Source organism: Bos javanicus, chromosome 1 (assembly GCF_032452875.1).
Source record: "Bos javanicus breed banteng chromosome 1, ARS-OSU_banteng_1.0, whole genome shotgun sequence".
Taxonomy (NCBI): domain Eukaryota; kingdom Metazoa; phylum Chordata; class Mammalia; order Artiodactyla; family Bovidae; genus Bos; species Bos javanicus.
The window spans coordinates 146431740-146458492 of record NC_083868.1 but is presented as its reverse complement, the minus strand read 5'-3'; the positions used below and the strand labels follow the sequence as shown (position 1 = coordinate 146458492).

Sequence of the window (26753 nt, the reverse complement as noted above, 5' to 3'; positions counted from 1 at the left end):
GACAGCAAGGAGATCCAGCCAGTCCATTCTACAGGAAATCAGTCCTGAATATTCATTGGAAGGACTGATGCTGAAGCTGAAAGTCCAATACTTTGGCCACCTGATGCAAAGAACTGACTCATCAGAAAAGACCCTGATGCTGAGAAAGACTGAAGGCGGGAGAAGGGAACGACAAAGAATGAGATGGTTGGATGGCATCACCGATTCAATGGAGATGAGTTTGGGTAAACTCCTGGAATTGGTGATGGACAGGGAGGCCTGGCCTCCCTGCAGTCCACGGGGTCGCAAAGAGTCGGACACAACTGAGCAAGTGAACTGAACTGATTACACTGGAGTCGAATATCTTTTATATTTCATTATATGGCTCCTTTATGAGGCAGAAAGTAAAAGTTATCCTGTATTGTACTTGGGGTTTGGGTAAGAGGCCAGAGAGCCGGGTGGGCCAGGCCTCCTCTGCCACAAGTTGGGGTTCGCTCGCCATGACTGTGACTGTAAAACGCAATACTGAGAAAAAGTAACAAATCTCGGTTGTCATAATTGACTGTCACAAAGTCCCCTCGACTGCCCGTGAACTACACCACGTATGGGTCATCTTACTTGCTGGTCAACGTCAGGTTCCCGGAAAGCGAGCGTCCGGCGCGCAACACGGCGGCTTCCAAGGTGGTGTAGCCAGCGAGCTGCCCGCTTTCCCCGCGGGCCTTCCGCTCCGAACGCAGACACATTCCCGTCCCTCTCCCCGCACCCGCCTGGGCCGAGCCCACCGTCTGCGGCCCATCCCGGGGCTCGGCCGCACCCTCTCCTCGGTGGCAGGTCCGCATGCCCAGTGCCTCCACCCTCTGTGGTGCCGGCCAACATTCGCGCTGTTACCACCGGAGCCCCAGGCTGGACGCCTGCGCACCCCCGGGAACACCAGGCACCGAGGCGGGCCGACCCAGCGGGAACCCGAGCAGCCACCGCCTCCAGCCCCACCCACCGCGCCCCGAGCCTCGGACACTGGGGTGTGCGCATGCGCACCATGCCCGCTCCGCGTCCGGTAGCTGTCGCCATGGTGACCGGAGCCCCGGCCGCCCCGCCCCCCGCGCCGCCGCCCGGCGGGCCTGGCCGCGACCCAGAGTGGGGTGAAGGGTAAGGGGTGAAAGGGTCAGCTCGGGATGGGGGTGCGCTTGGGGTGAGCAAGTATCACGGGGTGAGGGGTAAGCAGATTCGCCAGGTTGCGGGGACCTTGGGTCAAGGGGTGAGCGGAGAGGGTCCGAGATGAGTGGGGGCTAGGTGACGGGAGCTTGGGTGAGGGGCGAGGGGTGAGAGGGTCGGTTTGGGTGCGCGGTCTGCAGAAAGAACCTCGTGGGATTATGTTAGGGGGTGGGGACCTCTCAGAGGAGGAGGTGTCTCTGTGGGGTGGGGGGGTCTGTCGGGGGCAGGGCCTGGCCGGGGGTGGGGCGGTGGTGACCTGAGAGGGGCGGCGAGCAGGGGAAGTGAAGGCCCGGGGGGTGTGGCCCGGGTCTGGAGGTGGGCCCGGGCCCGGACGGACGCCGGGTCTGGTTGGGTGAGGGAACCGAGCCCTGTCCGGGAGGGGGCGGGGTGGGCTGGGGAGGGCCCGGTCCGGGGGTGGGCCCGCCCCACAGCCCAGCCCCGCCCGGCCCCACTGGCCGCGTCCGGTCCTCCAGGAGCTGCAGCCCGGGCGTCCGTGCTGCGGGCCGGCCGAGGAGGGGCACGCACGGACACCGGCGCCCGCCCGCCCGCCTGCAGCATGTGGAAGCTGGGCCGAAGCCGGGTGCTCCTGGACGAGCCCCCCGAGGAGGAGGACGGCCTGCGGGGGGGGGCGCCGCCCGCCACCGCCCCCGCCGCCGCTCAGGTGAGGGGGCGCCAGGGGGGGCGGGGCGCGGGGGGCGGGTAGGGTGATGCGGGTAGGCATGAGCGGGGCTGAGGCCTGGCCGCGCAGTGGGGGAGGCGCACAGGTGGGGCGCACAGGTGAGGCCCGCGCCGCGCGGCCCTTTAATTTCCCGAGGCTGGTCCGGGCCCGGCCGCTGTGCCCTGTGGTGACCGCCCCCCCCGCCACGTTACGAATGACTGAACCCAGCGCCCCGCCGCCCCTCGCGCGGGTTTGGGATGGCCGGCGCAGTTCCCGGAGGTGGGAACCTCGGGCCGTGGCCTTCCAGCGGCGCGGGGGGAACTGTCTGCCGAGTGGACGCGGCCCTGGCCCCGGCCCGGGCCCATCAGTCCAGCGCCGAGTCCGGGGCCGCGCGCCGGGCTGGGCTGGACTCACCGGCGAGGCCTGGACTGGAGGAGGGCACCGGCCCGCCGGCGAGGTCAGGAGCTTCTGGGGACTGCAGCGCGCGCGCCGAGTGCGCTAAATACCTCTTCAGATAACAAACAGACCTTCACCTCTGTTTAAACCCTGGATTGGAGGAAGAAGGCAGATGGCCTTTATTTAGACAGACACTGCCGTTACAAGTTCGGAGATATGCCTGGAATGTTTAGAATTTTTTAATTAAAAAGGACCCCAGGTGGATCCTGTGCGCCTTACATACGCTCCCCTCCACCCCACCCCCAACGCGGTGTTCCTTTTCCTATGCAGTGAAATTAGGTCAGAAATTCAGCTTTTTTAACAATGACGGTGGTAATACGACAACTTCTTGTTTGTTAAATGTTTGGAAACCCTCTCCTGTTGCTGTTGGCGTAGGACGGAAGTTAATGGTGATCTGTGCCTCTCTTCTCGGCTCTTGGAAATAGTTCACGAGGTTGTTTCTTTCCCAGTTGGTTCTAAATAACTTCCCTTGGAACTGAAGTTGCTTCATTTGGATATTTTTTTAGTAGGAGTTAAATACCCTTGGATAAGCATTTAAATATGATCCCTGTCTGTAGGGTCTTTCAGAAACCACTTCTTGGTAGTTTTAGTGCTCACCCTACTATTTACTTTTTAAATCTCAAAATTTTATGGTTATTCTAAACAACAGCTTTCTTAAATATAATGTTGAGAATTTAAGTGCAGTTTAAATGTGGTTACAGACTTATTTAATTCTGTAAATAACTATTATTGGTCAAAGATAAGCAGTATTGTCTCTGAATGAACTTAAAGTTTTATAATCTAATTTATAATCTATTCTTCTATGTTCCGCTTCTGTTTCTCCTAATGAATCCCAAAACAGATTTTTTTCCCCTTTTAAGTTAAATTCAGTTCAGTTCAGTTGCTCAGTCGTGTCCCACTCTTTGCGAACCCATGAACTGCAGCACGCTAGACCTCCCTGTCCATCACCAACTCCCGGAGTTCACTCAAACTCATGGCCATTGAGTTGCTGACCTCATCCAACCACCTCATCCTCTGTCGTCCCCTTCTCCTGCCCTCAATCTTTCCCAGCATCAGGGTCTTTTCAAATGAGTCAGCTCTCGGCATCAGTGGCCAACTGTTGGAGTTTCAGCTTCAACATCAGTTCCTCCAATGAACACCCAGGACTAATCTTTAGGATGGACTGGTTGGATCTCCTTGCAGTCCAAGGAACTCTCAAGAGTTTTCAACACCACAGTTCAAAAGCATTAATTCTTCGGCGCTCAGCCTTCTTCACAGTCCAACTCTCACATCCATACATGACCACAGGAAAAACCATAGCCTTGACTAGATGAACCTTTGTTGGCAAAGTAATGTTTCTGCTTTTTATTATGCTATCTAGGTTGGTCATAACTTTCCTTCCAAGGAGCAATTGTCTTTTAATTTCATGGCTGCAGTCACCATCCGCAGTGATTTTGGAGCCCAGAAAAATAAAGTCTGACACTGTTTCCACTGTTTCCCCATCCATTTGCCATAAAGTGATGGGACCGGAATCCATGATCTTAGTTTTCTGAATGTTGAGCCAACTTTTTCACTGTCCTCTTTCACTTTCATCAAGAGGCTCTTTAGTTCTTCTTCACTTTCTGCCATAAGGGTAGTGTCATCTGCATATCTGAGGTTATTGATATTTCTCCCAGCAGTCTGGATTCCAGCTTGTGCTTCCTCCAGCCCAGCATTTCTCATGATGTATTCTGCATATAAGTTAAAAAAGCAGGGTGACAATATACAGCCCTGACATACTCCTTTTCCTATTTGGAACCAGTCTGGTGTTCCATGTCCAGTTCTAACTGTTGCTTCCTGACCTGCATACAGATTTCTCAAGAGGCAGGTCAGGTGATCTGGTATTCCCATCTCTTTGGGAATTTTCCACAGTTTATTGTGATCCACACAGTCAAAGGCTTTGGCATAGTCAATAAAGCAGAAAAGGATGTTTTTCTGGAGTTCTCTTGCTTTTTCAATGATCCAGTGGTTGTTGGTGATTTGATCTCTGGTTCCTCTGCCTTTTTCTAAAACCAGCTTGAACATCTGGAAGTTCACAGTTCACATATTGCTGAAGCCTGGCTTGGAGAATTTTGAGCATTACTTAACTAGCATGTGAGATGAGTGCAATTGTGCATTAGTTTGAGCATTCTTTGGCATGACCTTTCTTTGGGATTGGAATGAAAACTGACCTTTTCCAGTCCTGTGGCCACTGCTGAGCTTTCCAAATTTGCTGGCATATTGAGTGCAGCACTTTCACAGCATCATCTTTTAGAATTTTAAATAGCTCAGCTGGAATTCCATTGCTTCCACTAGCTTTGTTCATAGTGATACTTCTGAAGTCAGGCCCACCTGACTTCACATTCCAGGATGTCCAGCTCTAGGTGAGTGTGAGTGATAACACCTTCGTGATTATCTGGGTCGTGAAGATCTTTTTTGTATAGTTCTTCTGTGTATTCTTGGCCACTGCTTCTTAATATCTTCTGCTTCTATTAGGTCCATACCATTTCTGTCCTTTAACAGAGAAAAGTTGGAAGGATAGGAGATTAAGCACCCACATATATACTACCTAGACATAACGATTGTTATTTAATCGCTCAATCCTTTCCAACTCTTTGCCACCCCACAGACTCCAGGCTCCTCTGTCCATGGGATTTTCCAGAAATTTTATTAGAGTGGGATACCGTTTCTTTCTCCAGGGCATCTTCCTGACCCAGGGATCAAACCTGTGTCTCTTCAAGTTTATAGAATTACAGTCTATACCATTTTTTTTTTTTTTAGGTACACAACAACACTCAGTGGAAAACAGAGTTCCCATATACCCCCTGTCCCCACACATGTACAGCCTCCCCCATACTAGCAAAATCCCATTTGTTACAGCCAAGGAACCTCCACTGACACACTGTTATTGCCCAGAATCCACAGTTTACATTAAGGTTCCCTCTTGGTGTTGTCTGTTCTGTGGATTAGACAAGTGTATAGTGACATGAATTCACCATTATAGTGCCATGTAGTATAGTTTCACTGCCCTAAAAATCCCCTCTGCTCTGCCTATTCATCCCTCCCCTGCCCCCCGCAACCACTGATCTTTTTGCTGTCTCCATAGTTTTGCTTCTCCAGAATGTCAGAGTTGAATCATAAGATATGCAGCTTGTACAGATTGACTTCTCTTACTGGCTGAGCAGTGTGCATTTAAGGATCCTCCGTGTCTTTTCACGGCTTGATAGCTCATTTCTTTTTAATGCGGAATAATATCCCATTGTCTGGATGTACCAGTTTACCAGTTCACTGCAGAGTGGCATCTTGGTTGCTTCCAGGTTTTAGAAATTTTAAATAAAGCTTCTATAAAACATCATGTGCAGGGTTTTGTGTGGATGTTAGTTTTTAACTCGTTTGGATAGATACCAGGGACTGTGATTCCTGGATCATAGAGTAAGAGTATATTCTGTTTGTTAGAACCAGACTGTCTGCACAGTGGCTGCACCAGTTTGCATGCCCACCAGCAATGAGTGAGACTTCCTGTTGCTTCCTGTGCTTGCCAGCATGTGATGTCAGTGTTCTGCATTTTGGTCATTCTGATAGATGAGGACTGGCATCTCACTGTTGCTTAATTTGCATTTCCCTGATAACATTTGATGCAGAACATCTCTTCATCTTGCTCATTTGCCATCCATATAGGCTACCCACTCCAGTATTCTTGGGCTTCTCTTGTGGCTCAGCTGGTAAAGAATCCACCTGCAATGCAGGAGACCTAGGTTTGAATCCTAGGTTGGGAAGATCCCTTGGAGAAGGGAAAGGCTACCCACTCCAGTATTCTGGCCTGGAGAATTCCATGAATTGTATAGTCCATGGGGTCACAAAGAGTCGGACACAACTGAGCGACTTTCACTCACTCCTGTCTCCTTCAGTGAGATGACTGTTCAGATTTTCTTGCACCATTTTTTAATTGAGTTGCTTTTTTCCCCTTATTGTTGAGTTTTAAGAATTCTTTGTGTATTTTGGATAGCAGTCATTTATGAGACGGAGAAGGCAATGGCAACCCACTCCAGTACTCTTGCCTGGAAAATCCCGTGAACAGAGGAACCTGGTGGGCTGCAGTCCATGGGGTTGCTACGAGTCAGACACGACTGAGCGACTTCACTTTCACTTTTCACTTTCATGCACTGGAGAAGGAAATGGCAACCCACTCCAGTGTTCTTGCCTGGAGAATCCCAGGGATGGGGGAGCCTGGTGGGCTGCCGTCTATGGGGCTGCATAGAGTCAGACACGACTGAAGTGACTTAGCAGCAGCAGCAGCATTTATGAGATGTGTCTTTTCCAAATATTTCCTCCCAGTCTATGGCATATCTTTTCATTATCTTAACATTATATGTCACAGAGCAGAAGTTTTTAATTTTAATTAAGTCTAGGTTATCAGTTACCTCTTTCATAGATCACATCTTTGGTGGTGTTTCCCCAAAGGCGTCTATATTTTATCCTGGGTTACCTTCTAGGAGTGAGATTTGACTGCAGTTTCTATCTTACTTTATCAAGTGTATCTATAGTTTGGTGTGTTGAAAAAACTTTGCTATAGAAAAACAAAGACTTTTTGTGGCAAGTTAGTCATACTCTAAATTTAGTTCATTTCATCAGGTAGATTGATATTTATCCCAAAGCCAGCTTCTCTTAGAATTAAATTTTAAAATTTATGACAAGTCTAAAATAAAACTTCTGCCTACAAAATTTTATTTTAAAGTTGAAAGGAGTAGGAGTTAATACAGAAGGATTTAATGGATCTGTTAAATTGTGTCTCATTAGAAAGACATTCTCATTCCTCATTCTCATTCTACTTCATTTTCAGTCCATACCTTCCCCCCACCCCACCCTGTCCCCTCAAAAAAGTCAGTTCATATTAAAACATGTAGGCTGGGAGTGCCCTTTATCTTATTCCAGAAAGGCATTTAATTTGTGTTCAAATCTGGTCAGTCGACTTGCTTGAAAATCGGATCACACAGCTATAATCTGTGTCGTTTTTTAAAAAAAGAAAAAAGAGCTTAATGTTAGGTTCTAGTAAGTTTGAAATGTGAGGCATTCAGTCATTCCTTGGATTTAAGGAACACTTGCTGATGCTACTGCTGCTGCTGCTGCTACTGCTAAGTCGCTTCAGTCGTCTCCGACTCTATTCGACCCCATAGACAGAAGCCCACCAGGCTCCCCTGTCCGTGGGATTCTCCAGGCAAGAACACTGGAGTGGGTTGCTATTTCCTTCTCCAGTGCATGAAAGGGAAGTCGCTCAGTTGTGTCCGACTCTTAGCGACCCCATGGACTACAGCCTACCAGGCTCCTCCATCCATGGGATTTTCCAAGCAAGAGTACTGGAGTGGGGTGCCATTGCCTTCTCTGAAGGAACACTTAACTGTTACTAAAATACGTTTAACATTATAGAAAGCAAATTTATATGAGTCTCTCCGTAGACAACTAGCCTTTTTTGTCATGAATATGCATCTATTTTGCATTAAAGTATAACAGTGAGGTTTTTAAGGTGAAACATTTATTATAATCATTTAAAAAAGATTTAGAAGTTTTAGTGAATCTAATGTTTGTTTAAACAACATCTGCTATGCATATCGTAAAACATTTCTGGATGTTCAATATTGGGTCTTCTTCCTCTTTCCAGTAGGAAGTACCATTACTTTTTCTAATATAGCTACCCATGAAGCATTTATGTACATACATAAATGTATGTTTAAAATCACATATTTGCTTTTCCACCACAAACTATTTTGTGTACTTGGAATGGTTCCCTCAATAAATAATATATGTATCATGGGGCACTTCCTGTCTCAAGCCTACAGCTGGGGAAAAAACCATCCTTAAGGCTGGGTATTATTAAATGCCAGAATTTATCTGGTTGGACCTCTCCTGATGGATGTGGAGGCAGCTGTCTTTAGGCGCTGCTCCTGGGAGCTGTGTGAGTGGTAAGAGGAAAAGTTGGTCTGAGATGATCCACATGAGGGAGGGTTCAGCTGGTTTTCACTTGCTTCAAGCTGCACTACACAGGGTCCTGAGTGTTAGTTGCTCAGTCATGCCCAACTCTTTGCAACCCACCAGGCTCCTCTGTTCGTGGGTTTTTCCAGGCAAGAATACTGGAGTGGGTTGCCATTGCCTTCTCCAGCTGCAATTGAACATCTTCAGAAACAAAACTCAGGGCATTTTGGACATATTTTCATTTAAATATGAAAAAGCTTTATTTAAAAATTTAAAAGACTTTATTTACAAGTTTAAAAGGCTTAGACAGACTCTGTAGGCATTCCAAAAAAAGTCAGAGAACGTTTCAGGTGTTTTTTACTCTGCCTTGAGGATAGGAAAAACCAAGAGTCTTAGTTGAGATAACACAGAATCTTTCATGTGTGGTGCTGGGAGGGGTCTGTTGAAGTCTGTTATTGTGAGTTAGTGTGTTGCCTGTGAGGTCAACATTAATAACTTTGCAGTATATGTTAAATAAAGTTTTATACACTTCCCAGGTGGCTCAGTGGGAAAGAATCTGCCTGCCATTGCAGGAGACCACAGGTTCAGTCTCTTGAGTTGAGAAGATCCCCTTGCAGGAGGAAATGGCAACACACTCCAGTATTCTTACCTGGGAAATCCTGTGGACAGAGGAGCCTGGCGGGCTACAGCCCGTGGGGTCTCAAAAGTGTCAGACACGAATTAGCGACTAAACAGCAACACCAAGGTTTCATACCGAAACACGCACAAAACAAGGATATATATTGAACGACTGAAGAAAATGTGACCAGAGACTCACAGGAACTTGACCCTGTATTTCCTGTAAGAGCAGCAATTCAGTATTTGCGGATTCATAGCTGTCTTGAATATTGAAAATCAACTATTTTACATTTGAATAACTTAAGGAAGCTAAAGAACTTGTGTAGAGTTATGTAGCTACTAACAGGAATTTGAATCCAGGTTTCATATTTTATATTTAAAGTGGTGGCGGTGGTTTAGTCACTAAGTTGTGTCCGACTCTTGTGACCCCATGGACTGTATCCCACCAGGCTCCTTCGTCCATGGGATTCTCCAAGCAAGAATACTGGAGTGGGTTGCCATTTCCTTCTCCAGGGGATCTTCCTGACCCAGGAATTGAACCCAGGTCTCCTGCATTGCAGACAGATGCTTTAGTGACTGAGCTATGAAGGAAGCCAGTATTTAAAGTATTAGGGCTTCAATAATTAGTGCCTTAAAAAGCAGTGATAAAATTATGTCTTGGCTCAAATTTCAGTATAACAAACATCCTAATATACTTTTTTTTTTTTTTTTTGGCCGTGCTTAAGTATTGTAATAATGAGTATATTTATAGAAGTCTTACTGTGGAAGGTAAATGGCTCTCTGGTGAATTAGCAGGTGAAGTAGAGAACTGTCGTGCACACACCTGTTTCTTTATGCACCTCCCTTTTAACTTCGTTATTTGAAGAAGAGCAGGTAGAATTTAAGCTGATTATTAAAGAAAGATAGTGAGGGAGGGAGGAAATGGCATAGCTTTGGACCCCAAATAGCTTGGGGAATAGAAAACGAACCAGTTTAATTGGTATAGAAGGTTTGTACAGGGAGAACTAGGAAACCCCACTGAGGGGTTTAGACTTCACCTTGGAGGTAAGTATTGAGGCCTCTGAGTCATGGCTTCCTGCCACTTCACAGGGAATTCTTGTCTGGGGAGGAGGGATTAGAGGCGAGGTGCAGGTAAAACAGGTAGGATCCTGGTATCGGAGTTCAGGCTGAAATAAGAGCCTGAATTCTAGATGGATTAGGTTTAGGACAAGTGGGAGGAAGCAAGCTTGCCAAGCCAATGGAAAGAGAGGTGGTGCCTTTTGAAGTGAAGGTCAGAGGCTGAAGGGCACCTGGAGTGATGAGGAAGATGGTGTCACCTCTGAGCAGCAGGGAATCCTGCGCGCGTTGACTGTGGACATGTGACTTAGAGGCAGCTTCTACCAGACACCCCCATGGCTGAGCCTCGCAGGGAGAGTGCTGGGTAGGAGCCAGAGGACTCATCATTTGTGAGAAACTCCAAGAGCCTGGCTCTCCGTTGATGAATGAACTGGGACCACTGGCAAGGGAGTTGGTAGCCTGGCATCAGCAGACAGTCCTGGTTCCCCACTCCGTCTCAGCAATTGTGAGACATGGGGCCAGTGAGTGCATTATTCACTCTGCAGAGCCCCTGTTCTAAGCCAGAGGGTTAGAGCAGGAGTGGAGGAGCTGACTGTAAAGGGCCACATGGTGTCCGTCACAGATGTGCAACTCTGCAGCTGTCGTGTGCAGACAGCTATGACCTGTGTTGGTGAACAAGCGTGGCTGTGCTCCAATAAAACTGTAGGTACACAGGCAGGGCTGGGCCATTCTTTGCTGACCCTGGTTTAGAATAAAGATCTTTGAAGTCTATGCTAATTATGAGGCAACCTAATTCATTAGAGTTTTGCAGTGTGGAATTTGTTGTGATTTAGGGTACAAGTAGGAAGTCTTAGTTGCTAAACTTGGAAATTAATGGCAGATGCTGGAGTTCCTTATATTCTTCCTGGGCTTACATTTTATTAATTGGCTAGTGAACATTTGTGTATCTTTCTGTGCTTTCACATAAATTGTCTACTCTGGCCCTTTACTTCTCATTCCATGATGAAATGAGTCATGCTTTATAGTCAAGGAGACAACATGAAGAACAGCACAGTGATCTTCTGCATCATCTCAACCCAAACAGCACGTGGAGGTGAAGGGAACCTGGAGGTGTTGTGTCGACAGTTAAGAACTGTGTATAGTGGTGTTCATCTTAGTTCTGTAGAGCCTAGGGACTGGCAGGTGCCCTTTTGGGAGAAACTGTTGACTTCCCACTATATGTTCGTCGTGTGCACAGCCCCCCAACTGGAGATTTCACTCCCAGCATGCCTTGCACCAGCAAGAGCTCTGCGTCCAGGTCTGGGGAGTCACGTCGGAGGAACCAAGTGTGCTTGCCCACCTGCTTCCCATTCCCTTGGCACTTTGCTCAATGATGGTGGGGCTGTCCTCTGCTCTGGAGGGGGTGGGGTAAGGTGGGGTATGGTGTTGGTGTAGTGTTCTGTTCTGTTGTGCTGTATTCTTGCAGCAAATTTTATTATAACTAGAGGCTTTATGACATACATCTACCCAGTTCAGTTCAGTCGCTCACTCGTGTCTGACTCTTTTCCACCCCGTGGACTGAAGCATGCCAGGCTTCCCTGTCCATCACCAAATCCCGGAGTTTTGTCATACTCATGTCCATTAAGTCGGTGATGCCATCCAACCATCTCATCCTCTGTGGTCCCCTTCTCCTCCTGTCCTCATCAGGGTCTTTTCAAATGAGTCAGCTCTTCGCATCAGGTGGCCAAAGTATTGGAGTTTCAGCTTCATCATCAGTACTTCCAGTGAATATTCAGGACTGATTTCCTTTAGGATGGACTGGTTGGATCTCCTTGCAATCCAAGGGACTCTCAAGAGTCTTCTCCAACACCACAGTTCAAAAGCATCAATTGTTTGGCACTCAGCTTTCTTTATGGTCTGACTCTTAACATCCATACATGACTACTGGAAAAACCATAGCTTTGACAAGTGGACCTTTGTTGGCAAAGTAATGTCTCTGCAAAGTAATGTCTTTTTAACATGCTGTCTAGGTTAGTCATAACTTTTCTATCAAGGAGCAAGCGTTTTTTAATTTCATGGCTGCAGTCACCATCTGCAGTGATTTTGGAGCTCAAAAAAATAAAGTCTGACACTGTTTCCACTGTTTTGCCATCTATTTGCCATGAAGTGATGGGACCAGATGCCATGATCTTAGTTTTCTGAATGTTGAGTTTTAAGCCAACTTTTTCACTCTCCTCTTTCACCTTCATCAAGAAGCTCTTTAATTCTTCTTCGCTTTCTGCTATAAGAGTGGTGTCGTCTGCATATCTGAGGTTATTGATATTTCTCCCGGCAATCTTGATTCCAGCTTGTGCTTCCTCCATCCCAATATTTCTCATGATATACTCTGCATATAAGTTACATAAGCAGGGTGACAGTGTACTGCCTTGATGTACTCCTTTCCCGATTTGGAACCAATCTGTTGTTCCATGTCCAGTTCTAACTGTTGCTTCCTGACCTGCGTACAGATTTCTCAGGAGGTAGGCAGGTGGTCTGGTATTCCCATCTCTTTCAGAATTTTCCACAGTTTCTTGTGATCCATACAGTCAAAGGCTTTGGCATAGTCAATAAAGCAGAAGGAGATGTTTCTCTGGAACTCTCTTGCTTTTTCAATGATCCAGCAGATGTTGGCAATTTGATCTCTGGTTCCTCTGCCTTTTCTGAATCCAGCTTTAACATCTGGAAGTTCACGGTTCACGTAATGTTGAAGCCTGGCTTGGAGAATTTTGAGCATTACTTTACTGGCATGTGAGATGAGTGCAATTGTGTGGTAGTTAGAACATTCTTTGGCATTGCCTTTCTTAGGGATTGGAATGAAAACTGACCTTTTTCAGTCCTGTGGCCACTGCTGAGTTTTCCAAATTTGCTGGCATGCTGAGTGCAGCACTTTCACAGCATCATCTTTTAGGATTTGAAAGAGCTCAACTGGAATTCCATCACCTCCACTAGCTTTGTTAGTAGTGATGCTTCCTAAGGCCCGCTTGACTTCACATTCCAGGCTGTCTGGCTGTAGGTGAGTGATCACACCATTGTGGTTATCTGGGTCATGAAGATCTTTTTTGTGTAGTTCTGTGCATTCTTGCCATCTCTTCTTAATATCTTCTGCTTCTGTTAGGTCCATACCATTTCTGTCCTTTACTGTGTCCATCTTTGCATGAAATGTTCCCTTGGTATCTTTGATTTTCTTGACGAGATCTCTAGTCTTTCCCATTCTGTTGTTTTCCTCTATTTCTTTGCATCTACCCAGTGGCCTGCTCTACGTCATGTACCAGTTACTTCATTCTCCCTCATCTGTATCAATTAAACTTTAAAATAAAACTTTAGTATTTCCTTGTAACTATTATATCTCATTTTAGATTTTCTTTGCTAGGTATTGTCGCTAAGAGTCTGACACAACTGAGCGACTTCACTTTCACTTTTCACTTTCATGCATTGGAGAAGGAAATGGCAACCCACTCCAGTGTTCTTGCCTGGAGAATCCCAGGCACGGGGCAGCCTAGCGGGCTGCCTCTGTCTATGGGGTCGCACAGAGTCGGACACGACTGCAGCGACTTAGCAGCAGCAGCAGCATAGTAAGTTTATTGACTGAAGGTAAATAATACTTCTTAAAAAGAAAGTTGTTTTATAGTGGTGTTTTAAACAATAAATGGAAAAGTTTTGTCCTAAGATGTAATTATAGACATTGGTTGATGTGGCAAGAAAGTGTGCTAAGAAATTTTACAGAGAAAAAACAGTGTATGACTATACTTAAGAGTGGTCATCTTCACACATTTCCATTTTTATCATAAGAAATATGTATATCCCCATGTTGTTTTCTTTCCTGACACCAAGCAGTTCTTCAGTCCTCTGATACCAACTGGGTGTCATCCAGTTCAGTTTCGTTCTGACACAGCCTCAAGTTAGCACAGACCCCCCAGGTTACGGGCTCAGTCCCACACAGCTGCCCCCATGTCAGAAGTCAGCTGCCAACGGGTGGCCAGGCAAACAAGTGGAGCGAAGCCAGCACAATGGTGCAAAGGGAACCCCAGATCTGTGAAGCCTCAGACACACTGCCTTAACAATAAATGGTCCAGAAAAGCTCTTATGACTCCAGAGACCAGTTAAGAAGTTGCAGTCACCCAGGCCAGCGCAAAGCCAAGAGCAGCCGTGCTGAAGTGGTGACAGGCTGCTTCCCTTCCCGCACTCACAAGAGCCACGTCCACAAGTGCCCGTCAGCAGGACTCTCAGTGAGTGCTACGCTTACACTTGTCCAGTTACGTGCCCAAGAGAAGCTCCTCACAGGTCAATTTCTCTCACCTGATTGGCATTATTGGCACCCCTGGGGCCACTGAGAACGACGGGAGTTCAGCTGCTTGTGGTCAGAGAACCTGCAGCCCCACAGATGGATGCTAGATGGAGAAGCAGCTTACCGCTCTGGGCAGTGACAGGTGGAGAGAAGACACGTCCCCAGAGAAGGTTTGGAGGCTCCCAGGATCTAGCCAGGCTGATTGGTGAAAGTCTTTCCCCGTATGAAGCCAGTTCAGAAAGACTTGGAGAGGTAGCAGTTTTTACAAATGCCCAAATCCCAGCCAAAAATAATGAGGCAGATGAAGAAACAGGGAAATGTGGCCCAGTCATAGGATCAAAATACATATCCAGAAACTGACCCTAAAGAAACTAAGGTGTGTGAATTAATGAAGAATTCAAAATAATAGTCTTGAACTGTAGCTTAAGTATGCTACAGGAGGGCATAGTGAACTAACTGCAGTTGTGAAAATGAACAAAATGTAAATATCAACAGAAGAAAGAAAGAAAAGAAAATATAGTCACTCAGTCCTGTCCAATTCTTTGTGACCCCATGGACTGTGTAGCCCACCAGGCTCCTCTGTCCATGGAATTGTCCTGGCAAGAATATTGGAGTGGGTTGCCATTCCCTTCTCTAGGGGAGTTTCCCAACCCAGGAATCGAACCCAGTCTCCTGCATTGCAGGTGAATCTTTACTGAGCCACCAGGGAAGCAAATATCAAGAAAGAGAAAGGATAAAAAAGAACCAAACAAATTCTGGAGCTGAGGAATACAATACCTAAATTGAAAATTTCTCTAGAGTGTTCAACAGCAGAATTAGAATTTGAAGACAAGTCACTTGAAATTACCAAGTCAGGAGCAAAAAGGAAAAAGAATGATGAAGAGCGTGGAAAGCCTCGGAGGCTTATGGAACACGAACGAGTAGACCAGTATATGTCGCGTGGGAGACCTAGGAGAAAGGTCAGGAAGCTTCTGAAACTCAGGGCAGGATACGGACATCCAAATTCAAGATGCCTAAAAGAGGCCCGGACCAAAACACATTGTAATAAAACTCACAAGGCTGAAGCAAAGAGAGAATCTTGAAAACAGCAAGAAAAAAGCGAGTTGTCAGAGGGGAGCTCCCATAAGGTTCTCAGCAGGTGTTTCAGCAGTGACGTTATAGGCCGAGAGGGAGTGGAGCGACGCATTCAAAGTGCTAGAAGAGTGCCAGCCAGGGAAACTGGATCTGGCAAAACTGTCCTTCAACAGTGAAGGAGAAATAAGGCTTTCCAAGGGAAGTAAAAGCTGAGGGCGTGCACATCACTAGATTGCTTTGCCAGAAATGCTAATGACAGGATGCAAGGTGTGACGTGAAAGCATAACACTCTGTTAAAGGCGAGTATAGAGACAGGTGTGTGGATGCTCAGTCATGTCCAGCTCTTTGCAACCTCATGGATTGTAGCCCATCAGGCTCCTATGTCCATGGGATTTTCCAGGCAAGAATACTGGTGTGCATTGCCATTTCTGCCTCCAGGGGATCTTCCCAACCCAGGGATCGAACCTGCATTTCCTGGGGCTCCTTTGTTGGCAAGCGGATTCTTTACCACTGAGCTACCTGGGAAGCCCATAGAGAAAGGTCCAAAATCTGTAATACTGTCATGGTGGTACATAAATTAAAAAATAAAAAATGGTAACTATAGTAACTATAAAATATAAAAAGATGTAATTTGTGATGTTTATAACATAAGTGGGGGGAGATGTACAGGAGTAGAATTTTTGTGTGTGATTGAAATTAAGCAGTAATTAGTTTAAGAGATTGTTGTAACTATAAAATGTGTTATGTAACCTCCCCACGAAGAAAATACCCATAGGATAAAGATGGAAGATGAGAAAGGAATCAAAGCATGTCACTACAGAACACCAAGGAAGCATGAAGGCAGGAAGCAAGAACAGAAAAGAGGAGCAAATAAACCGTAAGACAAAAAACAGTCAACAAAATGGAAATAGTAAGTGCTTCCCTGGTAGCTCAAATCGAAAAGAATCTGCCTGCAATGCAAGAGATCTGGGTTCAATCCCTGGGTCAGCAAGAACCCCTGTAGAAGGGCATGGCAACCCACTCTGGTATTCTTGCCTGGAGAATCCCATGGACGGGGTAGCCAGATGGGTCATAAAGAGTCAAACACAACTGAGTGACTAACATTTTCACTTTCACTATCAGTAATTACTTTCAGTGTAAATGTCTTAAACTCCCCAATCAAAAGATACAAAGTAGCTGAATAAACGTAAAAAATAAGTATGCAGGTACATCAAACAAAAATTTGAGTCAAAGACTCTCACAAGAGACAAAGAGGGTCATCATATGTTTATACATATTACATATATATTATATATATATATATATATATATATATATATATACACACACACACATATATGTCCTATAAAGCTTTCAGTTTTCCAACACTGAGCAGAAGAGGTTAAATGACTGGTGGGCCATCGCTCACTCAGTCAGTTTAGCCCCTCTCAGCCAACAGGGGAGGCATGGTTGTGGGAATGAAGGAGAGTTGTGACTGTAGGAGTTGCTTTTCCGGTGACCAGCCACCCCACCCCACCCCACCCCCAGTCCCGAAGTTCTGAAACCTCCAAGACCCCTGTGTCGTCATATTAGCATTCAAAAGACTATAAATTCCCAGACTTTGGTGACTTTGCACCAGGAAACAAAGATCAAGTATTATTTTTACTGTACTAGATCCCCAATATTTGATTTATTGGAACTGTATGTGGATTTTGAGTTAAACTTTTTATTAAAATATGTAAATGTTTTCTTAAAAATCTTTTTAAAAAGATCAAGTCTCAGTTTTTCTCTGTGTTTTTTTTCCTGTTGCTTTTATGCTGAGAAAGGCATTTCCTTCCTTGAGATCAGATTCTCCTTAGTTCCTTTATGGCTTCAGTTAAAAGGAACAGCTCTTTCATCTGTGTGGAATTTATTTTTTGTGAAAATAAGGATTTAAGTTTTTCCTCTCAAAATAGATAACCAATTGTTGTAAGTCTGTTTCGTTTTTCTTTAAATCATTTTTCTCTTACCCTCTTTGTCACATCACTCTTACTAAAATTCTTCTCTATTAGGGTTTGTAGGGTTTTCCCTTCTCTTGTCTTGAACTCTGTGTATTCTCGTTCCATTTCCACAGTTTATGTACTGAAGTTTTATAATGTATTTAATAACTGGTGGCACAAATTGCGTTTTCTTAGCCTTTTAAAAATGCTTTTGTGAATTAAAAACATTGTGTGCCACATTCTTAAAAAGCAGATTTTTGGAGCCATCAAACCACTGCAGCTGCCCGATGGTGAGCCCAGAGGGGACTCAGGCTGGCAAAGCACAGGATTCTGGCCCCAGAGAGTGAGGTGCACAGCAGAGGAATGATTTCAGTGAGCCCAGACTCTTGCATCTTGCCATGCATAGAGAAGCACTAAATTCCTTAACTTGGTTTTCTTTAATTATCAGTAATCTTTGGATGTTCCCACTACCTGGTCTGTGTTGCAAATATTCCTGTAGATCCAGCTGCTGCTCTGTCACTCCTCAGAGCAGTCCCTCAGGGCTACCTGGGAGCTGCCCTCAGGCTTGTGCCCTCAGGAAGTTCTTCAGATGAAACTGTTCAAATTTAGGTTGTGTTTTTTTTCTCCCAGTTGACACTTTCCTGTTTATTTATTGTATGTATGTGTCTTACTGAGCTAGATTATTATCTTTTTTGTTTTTAATACGCCGTTTTTTCATTTAGAGCAGTTTTAGATTCACAGAAAAACAGGGTAAGGCACACAGGACTGGGTAAACCCCAGTCCTCCACCTCCTGCTTCCACACATGCACAGCCTCCCCCTCTGTCACTATCCCCACCAGATGGGATGTTTGTTACAATCGGATATATTGTCATCTCCCAGAGTCCATGGTTTACATCAGGGTTCACTCCTGGCCCATTTTGAGGGTTTGGACAAACATGTAACAACACATATCCACCATTATAATATCACACAGAGGGGTTTCGTGACCCAAAGATCCTCTATGCTCCACCCGTTCTTCCCTTCTCCAAATGAAGTCGCTCAGTCATGTCCGACTCTTTGCAACCCCATGGACACCAGGCTCCTCCGTCCATGGGATTTTCTAGGCAAGAGTACTGGAATGGGTTGCCATTTCCTTCTCCAGGGAATCTTCCCAACCCAGGGATTGAACTCAGGTCTCCCACATTGTAAACAGATCTTTACCATCTGAGCCACCAGGGAAGTTTCCCTCCTCCAAACCCTGGTGTTATTGTGTCTCCACAGTTTCACCTTTTCCACAGTGTCACACAGTTGGAATGTATAGTATGTGGTCTTTTTATATTGGCTTCTTTCACTCAATATGCATTTAACTTTCCTCCATGCTATGTCTTTTCATGCCTCAGTAGCTCATTTCTTTTCAGCTGAATAATGTCCCATTTTCTGGACATACTAAGTTTATTTATCCATTCACTTGCTGAAGGACGTCTTGGTTGCTTCCAAGTTTTAGAAGTTAAGGATGAAGCTTCTGTAAACATCCATGTGCAGGTTTATATGTGATCATAAGTTTTTGATTCCTTTAGTTAAGTACTGAAGCATGTGATTGCTGGACCTTACAGTTTGTTGTTGTTGTTCAGTCGCTAAGTTGTGTCTGACTCTTTGCAACCACATGGACTGCAGCATGCCAGGCTTCTCTGTCCTTCACTGTCTCTTGGAGTTTGCTCAAATTCATGTCCATTGAGTCAGAAATGCCATCTAACCATCTCAACCTCTGTTGCCTTTTTCTTTTGTCCTCAGTCTTTCCCAGCATCAGGTTCTTTTCCAGTGAGCTGGCTCTTCACATCAGGTGGCCAAAGTATTAGAGCTCTAGCATCAGTCCTTACAATGAATATGCAAGGTTGATTTCCTTTATGATTGACTGGTTTGATCTCCTTGCAGTCCAAGGGACTCTCAAGAGTCTTCTCCAGCACCACAGTTCAAAGCATCAATTCCTGACACTCAGCCTTCTCTATGGTCCAGCTCTCACATCCATACATGACTAGCAGAAAAACGTAGCCTTGACTGTATGAACCTTTGTCAGCAAAGTGATGTCTTTACTTTTTAATATGCTGTCTAGGTTTATCATAGCTTTCCTTCCAAGGAGCAGATGTCCTTTAGTTTCATGGCTGCAGTCACCATCCACAGTGATGCCCAAGAAAATAAAATCTGTCACTGCTTTCACTTTTTCCCATCTATTTGCCATGAAGTGATGGGGCCAGATACCATGATCTTAGTTTTCTTTTTTTTTTTTATGTTTATTTTATTTATTTATTAGACATGCAGCATGTGGGATCTTAGTTCCCCTACCAGGGATCAAAGCCATGCCCCATCCATTGGGTGGGCAAAGAATCTTAACCACTGAGAACCACTGAATCTCAGAATCTTAACCACTGGACCACCAGGGAAGTCCCGATCTTAGTTTTTTGAATGTTGAGTTTTAAGCCAACTTTTTCACTCTCCTTTCACTTTCATCAACAGGCTCTTTAGTTCCTCTTTGTTTTCTGCCATTAAAGTAGTTCCATCTGCATATCCGTGGTTGTTACTTCTCTGGGCACTCTTGATTCCAGCTTGTGATTCATTCAGCCCAGCATTCCCCATGATATATACTCTGCATAGAAGTTAAATAAACAAGGTGACAACATACAGCTTTGTCATACTCCTTTCCCAATTTTGAACCAGTCAGTTGTTCTATGTCTGGTTCTGTTGCTTCTTTATCCGCATACAGGTTTCTCAGGAGACAGGTAAGGTGGTCTGGTATTCCCATCTCTTTAAAAAAGGCTTTAGCGTAGTCAATGAAGCAGAAGAACGTGTTTTTCTGGAATATTCTTGCTTTTTCTCTGATCCAGTGGATGTTGGCAATTTGATCTCTGGTTCCTTTGCCTTTTCTAAACCCAGCTTGTATATCTGCAAGTTTTCAGTTCACGTAATGCTAAAGTCTAGCTTGAAGGATTTTGAGTATAACCTTACTGGCTGCAGAATGAGTCCAGTTTTACAGTAGTTTGTACTTTCTTTCCTCTTTCTTTGCATTGATCGCTGAGGAAGGCTTTCTTATCTCTTCTTGCTATTCTTTGGAACTCTGCATTCAGATGCTTATATCTTTCCTTTTCTCCTTTGCTTTTCGCTTCTCTTCTTTTCGCAGCTATTTGTAAAGCCTCCCCAGACAACCATTTTGCTTTTTTGCATTTCTTTTCCATGGGGATGGTCTTGATCCCTGTCTCCTGTACAGTGTCATGAACCTCATTCCATAGTTCATCAGGCACTCTATCTATCAGATCTAGGCCCTTAAATCTATTTCTCACTTCCACTGTATAATCATAAGGGATTTGATTTAGGTCATACCTGAATGGTCTAGTGGTTTTCCCTATTTTCTTCAATTTAAGTCTGAATTTGGTAATAAGGAGTTCATGATCTGAGCCACAGTCAGCTCCTGGTCTTGTTTTTGTTGACTATATAGAGCTTCTCCATCTTTGGCTGCAAAGAACATAATCAATCTGATTTCGGTGTTGACCATCTGGTGATGTCCATGTGTAGAGTCTTCTCTTCTGTTGTTGGAAGAGGGTGTTGGCTGCAAAGAACATAATCAATCTGATTTCGGTGTTGACCATCTGGTGATGTCCATGTGTAGAGTCTTCTCTTCTGTTGTTGGAAGAGGGTGTTTGCTATGACCAGTGCATTTTCTTGGCAAAACTCTATTAGTCTTTGCCCTTCTTCATTCCATATTCCAAGGCCAAATTTGCCTGTTACTCCAGGTGTTTCTTGACTTCCTACTTTTGCATTCCAGTCCCCTATAATGAAAAGTACATCTTTGGGGGTGTTAATTCTAAAAGGTCTTGTAGGTCTTCATAGAACCATTCAACTTCAGCTTCTTCAGTGTTGCTGGTTGGGGCATAGACTTGGATTACTGTGATACTGAATGGTTTGCCTTGGAAATGAACAAAGATCATTCTGTCGTTTTTGAGATTGCATCCAAGTACTGCATTACAGACTTTTTTGTTGACCATGATGGCTACTCCATTTCTTCTGAGGGTTTCCTGTCCACAGTAGTAGATATAATGATCATTTAGTTAAATTCACCCATTCCAATCCATTTTAGTTCACTGATTCCTAGAATGTCAACATTCACTCTCGCCATCTCTTGTTTGACCATTTCCAATTTGTCTTGATTCATGGACCTGACATTCCAGGTTCCTATGCAATATTGCTCTTCACAGCATCGGACCTTGCCTCTATCACCAGTCACATCCACAGCTGGGTATTGTTTTTGCTTTGGCTCCTTCCCTTCATTCTTTCTGGAGTTATTTCTCCACTGATCTCCAGTAGCATATTGGGCACCTACTGACCTGGGGAGTTCCTCTTTCAGTATCCTATCATTTTGCCTTTTCATACTGTTCATGGAGTTCTTAAGGCAAGAACACTGAAGTAGTTTGCCATACCCTTCTCCAGTGAACCACATTCTGTCAGATCTCTCCACCATGACCCGCCCGTCTTGGGTTGCCCCACGGGCATGGCTTAGTTTCATTGAGTTAGACAAGGCTGTGGTCCTAGTGTGATTAGATTGACTAGTTTCCTGTGAGTATGGTTTCAGTGTGTCTGCCCTCTGATGCCCTCTTGCAACACCTACCATCTTACTTGGGTTTCTCTTACCTTGGGTGTGGGGTATCTCTTCACGGCTGCTCCAGCAAAGTAAATAATAAAATAATCTTCAAGAAAATTAGAGATACCAAGGGAACATTTCATGCAAAGATGGGCTCCATAAAGTACGGAAATGGTATGGACCTAACAGAAGCAGAAGACATTAAGAAGAGGTGGCAAGAATACACAGAAGAACTGTACAAAAAAGATCGTCACGACCCAGATAATCACGATGGTGTGATCACTCACCTACAGCCAGACATCCTGGAATGTGAAGTCAAGTGGGCCTTAGAAAGCATCACTCCAAACAAAACTAGTGGAGGTGATGGAATTCCAGTTGAGCTATTTCAAATCCTGAAAGATGATGCTGTGAAAGTGCTGCACTCAATATGCCAGCAAATTTGGAAAACTCAGCAGTAGCCACAGGACTGGAAAAGGTCAGTTTTCATTCCAATCCCAAAAAAGGCAATGCCAAAGAATGCTCAAACTACCGCACAATTGCACTCATCTCACATGCTAGTAAAGTAATGCTCAAAATTCTCCAAGCCAGGCTTCAGCAATACGTGAACCGTGAACTTCCTGATGTTCAAGCTGGTTTTAGAAAAGGCAGAGGAACCAGAGATCAAATTGCCAACATCTGCTGGATCATGGAAAAAGCAAGAGAGTTCCAGAGAAACATCTCCTTCTGCTTTATTGACTATGCCAAGCCTTTGACTGTGTGGACCACAATAAACTGGAAAATTCTGAAAGAGATGGGAATACCAGACCACCTGACCTGCCTCTTGAGAAATTTGTATGCAGGTCAGGAAGCAACAGTTAGAACTGGACATGGAACAACAGACTGGTTCCAAATAGGAAAAGGACTACGTCAAGGCTGTATATTGTCACCCTGCTTATTTAACTTCTATGCAGAGTACATCGTGAGAAACGCTGGACTGGAAGAAGCACAAGCTGGAATCAAGATTTCCAGGATAAATATCAATAACCTCAGATATGCAGATGACACCACCCTTATGGCACAAAGTGAAGAGGAACTCAGAAACCTCTTGATGAAAGTGAAAGTGGAGGGTGAAAAAGTTGGCTTAAAGCTCAACATTCCGAAAACAAAGATCATGGCATCTGTGAAAGGTTATTGTTGAATCATGCGACTACACCGGGATTCTTGGCCCCCAGAGGAGAAGAATTCAATCCAGGGCCAGAGATGAGGCTTGATTGCTCAGAGCTTTTGTGTAATAAAGTTTTATTAAAGTATAAAGGAGATAGAAAAAGCTTCTGACATAGGCATCAGAAGGGGGCAGAAAGAGTACCCACTTGCTAGTGTTAACAATGAAGTTATATAATCCAAAGAATGTCTGGAGGTTGTAAAGACCTCATCAGACCTACTCCCATAATTTACATTTTAAGATAACACTGTCCTCAGGCAAGATACATCCTTGTAAAGACCAGGTCTACTCCCATAATTAACATTTTAAGATAACAGAAGGTTGAATCCAAAGACTGTCCTTAGGCAGGATACATTATTGTTATATAATCCTCCTAAGGAATGTGGAGAAAGAAAAAAAGTTTGTCCTTTCTTCCTCCTTGAGAATTCCAGACCCCTCTCTCCTTGGGGACCCCTAGACTCCCTATCAACCTGCCTAGGAAATGACTCTTTCATCTGGTCCCATCACTTCATGGGAAATAGATGGGGAAACATGGAAACAGTGTCAGACTTTATTTTCTTGGGCTCCCAAATTACTGCAGATGGTGACTGCAGCCATGAAATTAAAAGACGCTTACTCCTTGGAAGGAAAGTTATGACCAACCTAGATAGCATATTCAAAAGCAGAAACATTACTTAGCCAACAAAGGTCCGTCTAGTTAAGGCTATGGTTTTTCCTGTGGTCATGTATGGATGTGAGAGTTGGACTGTGAAGAAAGCTGAGCGCCGAAGAATTGATGCTTTTGAAGTGTGGTGTTGGAGAAGACTCTTGAGAGTCCCTTGGACTGCAAGGAGATCCAACCAGTCCATTCTGAAGGAGATCAGCCCTGGGATTTCTTTGGAAGGAATGATGCTAAAGCTGAAACTCCAGTACTTTGGCCACTTCATGCGAAGAGTTGACTCATTGGAAAAGACTCTGATGCTGGGAGGGATTGGGGGCACGAGAAGGGGACGGCAGAGGATGAGATGGCTGGATGGCATCACTGACTCGATGGACGTGAGTCTGAGTGAACTCCGGGAGTTGGTGATGGACAGGGAGGCCTAGCGTGCTGCGATTCACGGGGTCGCAAAGAGTCGGACACGACTGAGCGACTGAACTGTACCTTCTTTGGCACTGCCTTCTTTGTAATTGGAATGAAAACTGACCTTTTTCCAGTCCTGTGGCCACTGCTGAGTTTTGCAAATTTGCTGACATATTGAGTACAGCGCAGTAATAGCCTCATCTTTCAGGATTTTAAATAGCTCAACTTGAATTCTGTCACCTCCACTAGCCTTGTTTGTAGTAATGCCTCCCAAGGCCCACTTGACTTCAGCTTCCAGGATGTCAGGCTCTAGGTGAGTGACCACACCATTGTGGCTATCCAGGACATTTTGTATAGCTCTTCTATATATTCTTGCCACCTCTTTTTAATTTCTTCTACTTCTGTTAGGTCCTTACCATTTCTGTTCTTTATCGTGCTGATCCTTGCTTGAAATGTTTCCTTGATAGCTCCAATTTTCTTGAAGAGATGTCTAGTTTTTCTCATTCTGTTGTTTTCTACTTCCTTGAACTATTCTTTGAAGAAGACCTTCTTATCCTTGCTGTTCTCTATAACTCTGCATTCAGTAGGGAATATCTTTCCCTTTTTCCCTTTCCTTTTGTTTCTCTTCTTTCCTCAGCTATTTGTAAAGCCTTCTCAGACAACTCTTTTGCCTTCTTGCATTTCTTTTTCACTGGTTTTTGTCACTGACTGCTGTGCCATGTTACAAACCCCCAGTCCATAGTTCTTTGGGCATTCTGTCTTCCAGATCTGATCCTTTGAATCTGTTAGACACCTCCACTGTATTATAATCATAAGGGGTTTGAGTTAGGTCATACCTGAATTGTCTAGTGGTTTTCCCTGCTTTTTTCTATTTAAGCATAAATTTTCCAATAAGGAGCTGATGATCTGAGCTACAGTCAGTGCCTGGTCTTGTTTTTGCTGACTGTATAGAGCGTCTCCATCTTCAGCTGCAAAGAGTGTAACAAGTCTGATTTTGGTATTGACTATCTGGTGAGTCCATGTGTAAAGTCATCTCTTCTATTGTTGGAAGAGGGTGTTTGCTATGACCAGTGCGTTCTCTTAGCAAAACTCTGTTAGTGTTTGCCCTGCTTCATTTTGTACTCCAAGGCCAAACTTTCTTGTTACTCCAGCTATCTCTTGCATCCTACTTTTGCATTCCAATCCTCTATGATGAAAAGGTGTTAGTTCTAGAAGGTCTTGCGGGTCTTCATAGAACCAGTCACCTTCAGCTTCTTTGGCTTCAGTGGTTGGGCATAGACTTGGAATACTGTGATGTTGAATGATTGGCCTGGGAAACGAACCAAGATCATTCTGTTGTTTTTGATATTGCACTCAAGTACTGCATTTTAGACTCTTGTTGACCATGAGGGCTATTGCATTTCTTCTAAGGGATTTTTGCCCACAGTAGTAGATATAATGGTCATCTGAATTAAATTCACCCATTCCCATTCCTAAGATGTCAGTGTTCACTCTTGACAACTGCTGCTTGAGCATGTCCTACTTACCTTGATTCATGGACCTAACTTTCCAGGTTCCTATGCAGTATTGTTCTATATAGCATCGGACTTCACTTTTACCACCAGACGCATCCACAACTCAGCGTTGTTTCTGCTTTGGCCCAGCCACTTCATTTCTTCTGGAGCTATTTCTCTGGTCTTCCCCAGTAGCATACTAGACACCTTCTGACCTGCAGGGCTCATCTCCCAGTGTCATATCTTTTTGCTTTATCATGGGGGTTCTTAGTGGTTTGCCATTCCCTTCTTCAGTGAACCATATTTTGTCAGAACTTTTAACTATAACCCATCCATCTTGGATGGCCCTGCACAGCATGGCTCATAGCTTCATTGAGTTATGCAAGACTCTTTGCCATGACAAGGTTGTGTGTGAGCCATGAAGGGGGGACTTTATAGTTAGAGTATATTTATTTGCATAAGAAACTGCCAAACTCTTCCAAAGTGACTTTTCCAGTTTGCATTACTACCAGCAGTGAATGAGTCATTTGGTGGTGTCAGGATTTTGTGTGTTTTGGACAGTATCTTAATACCTGATAGGTGTGTCTTTTGCAGATGTTTTCTTCAAGTCTGGATTTTCTTCTCTCTAGAATTTTCGCTGTTTTCGTTGTACTCCACACTCCTGAGGGCTGTGATGTGGTGCCAGTGGGGGCGGCGGCTCACTGCCTGAAGGGACTCAGGGAGAAGCCCGGGGCTGAGACTTTGTTCTCTGACTCTGCCCCGCTCCATGTGGAAAGCATACTACCAGACCTGTATCTGAGAAGAAATTAATATTCCCTAATATTTATTCTTGCCATTTAGGTAATTTTTTTTTTAGGTAATGATTTTTTTTATTTTCATTTATTCAAGTTTTTAAATATAATCAGTCAAGGTAACATGTAAAAGTTTTTTCTGGACATTTTAAATGTTCTCTCGAGAACAGCATTTATTCTATTGTCTTTAATTGCAATAAAGCTATTTAGTTTTGTACATTTATTTTATATTTAGCCATTTCATTAGGTCTAATGGTTCTTCATTTGATGCTTTTTCCATCTTCTAGTTATATGATCTTTGCCTAAATAATAGTAATTGTATT

The 26753-nt window shown here is 44.5% G+C and overlaps 1 protein-coding gene across 3 annotated transcripts in view; it reads left to right on the top strand.

Moving 5' to 3' along the window:
* The first annotated feature begins 353 nt into the window (after positions 1-353).
* Positions 354-26753, top strand: part of TDRP (testis development related protein) — a 48464-nt gene continuing 22064 nt past the window's right edge. Inside the window, exons 1-2 of one of the 3 annotated variants that reach the window (XM_061424346.1) lie at positions 1026-1125; positions 1665-1852. In XM_061424346.1, the coding sequence (XP_061280330.1) occupies positions 1748-1852 (105 nt within the window). In that variant the 5' untranslated portion in view covers positions 1026-1125; positions 1665-1747. Of the gene's footprint in view, positions 1126-1449; positions 1853-26753 lie in introns of those variants that run through there. The other 2 variants (XM_061424339.1, XM_061424354.1) reach the window with 2 other exon arrangements.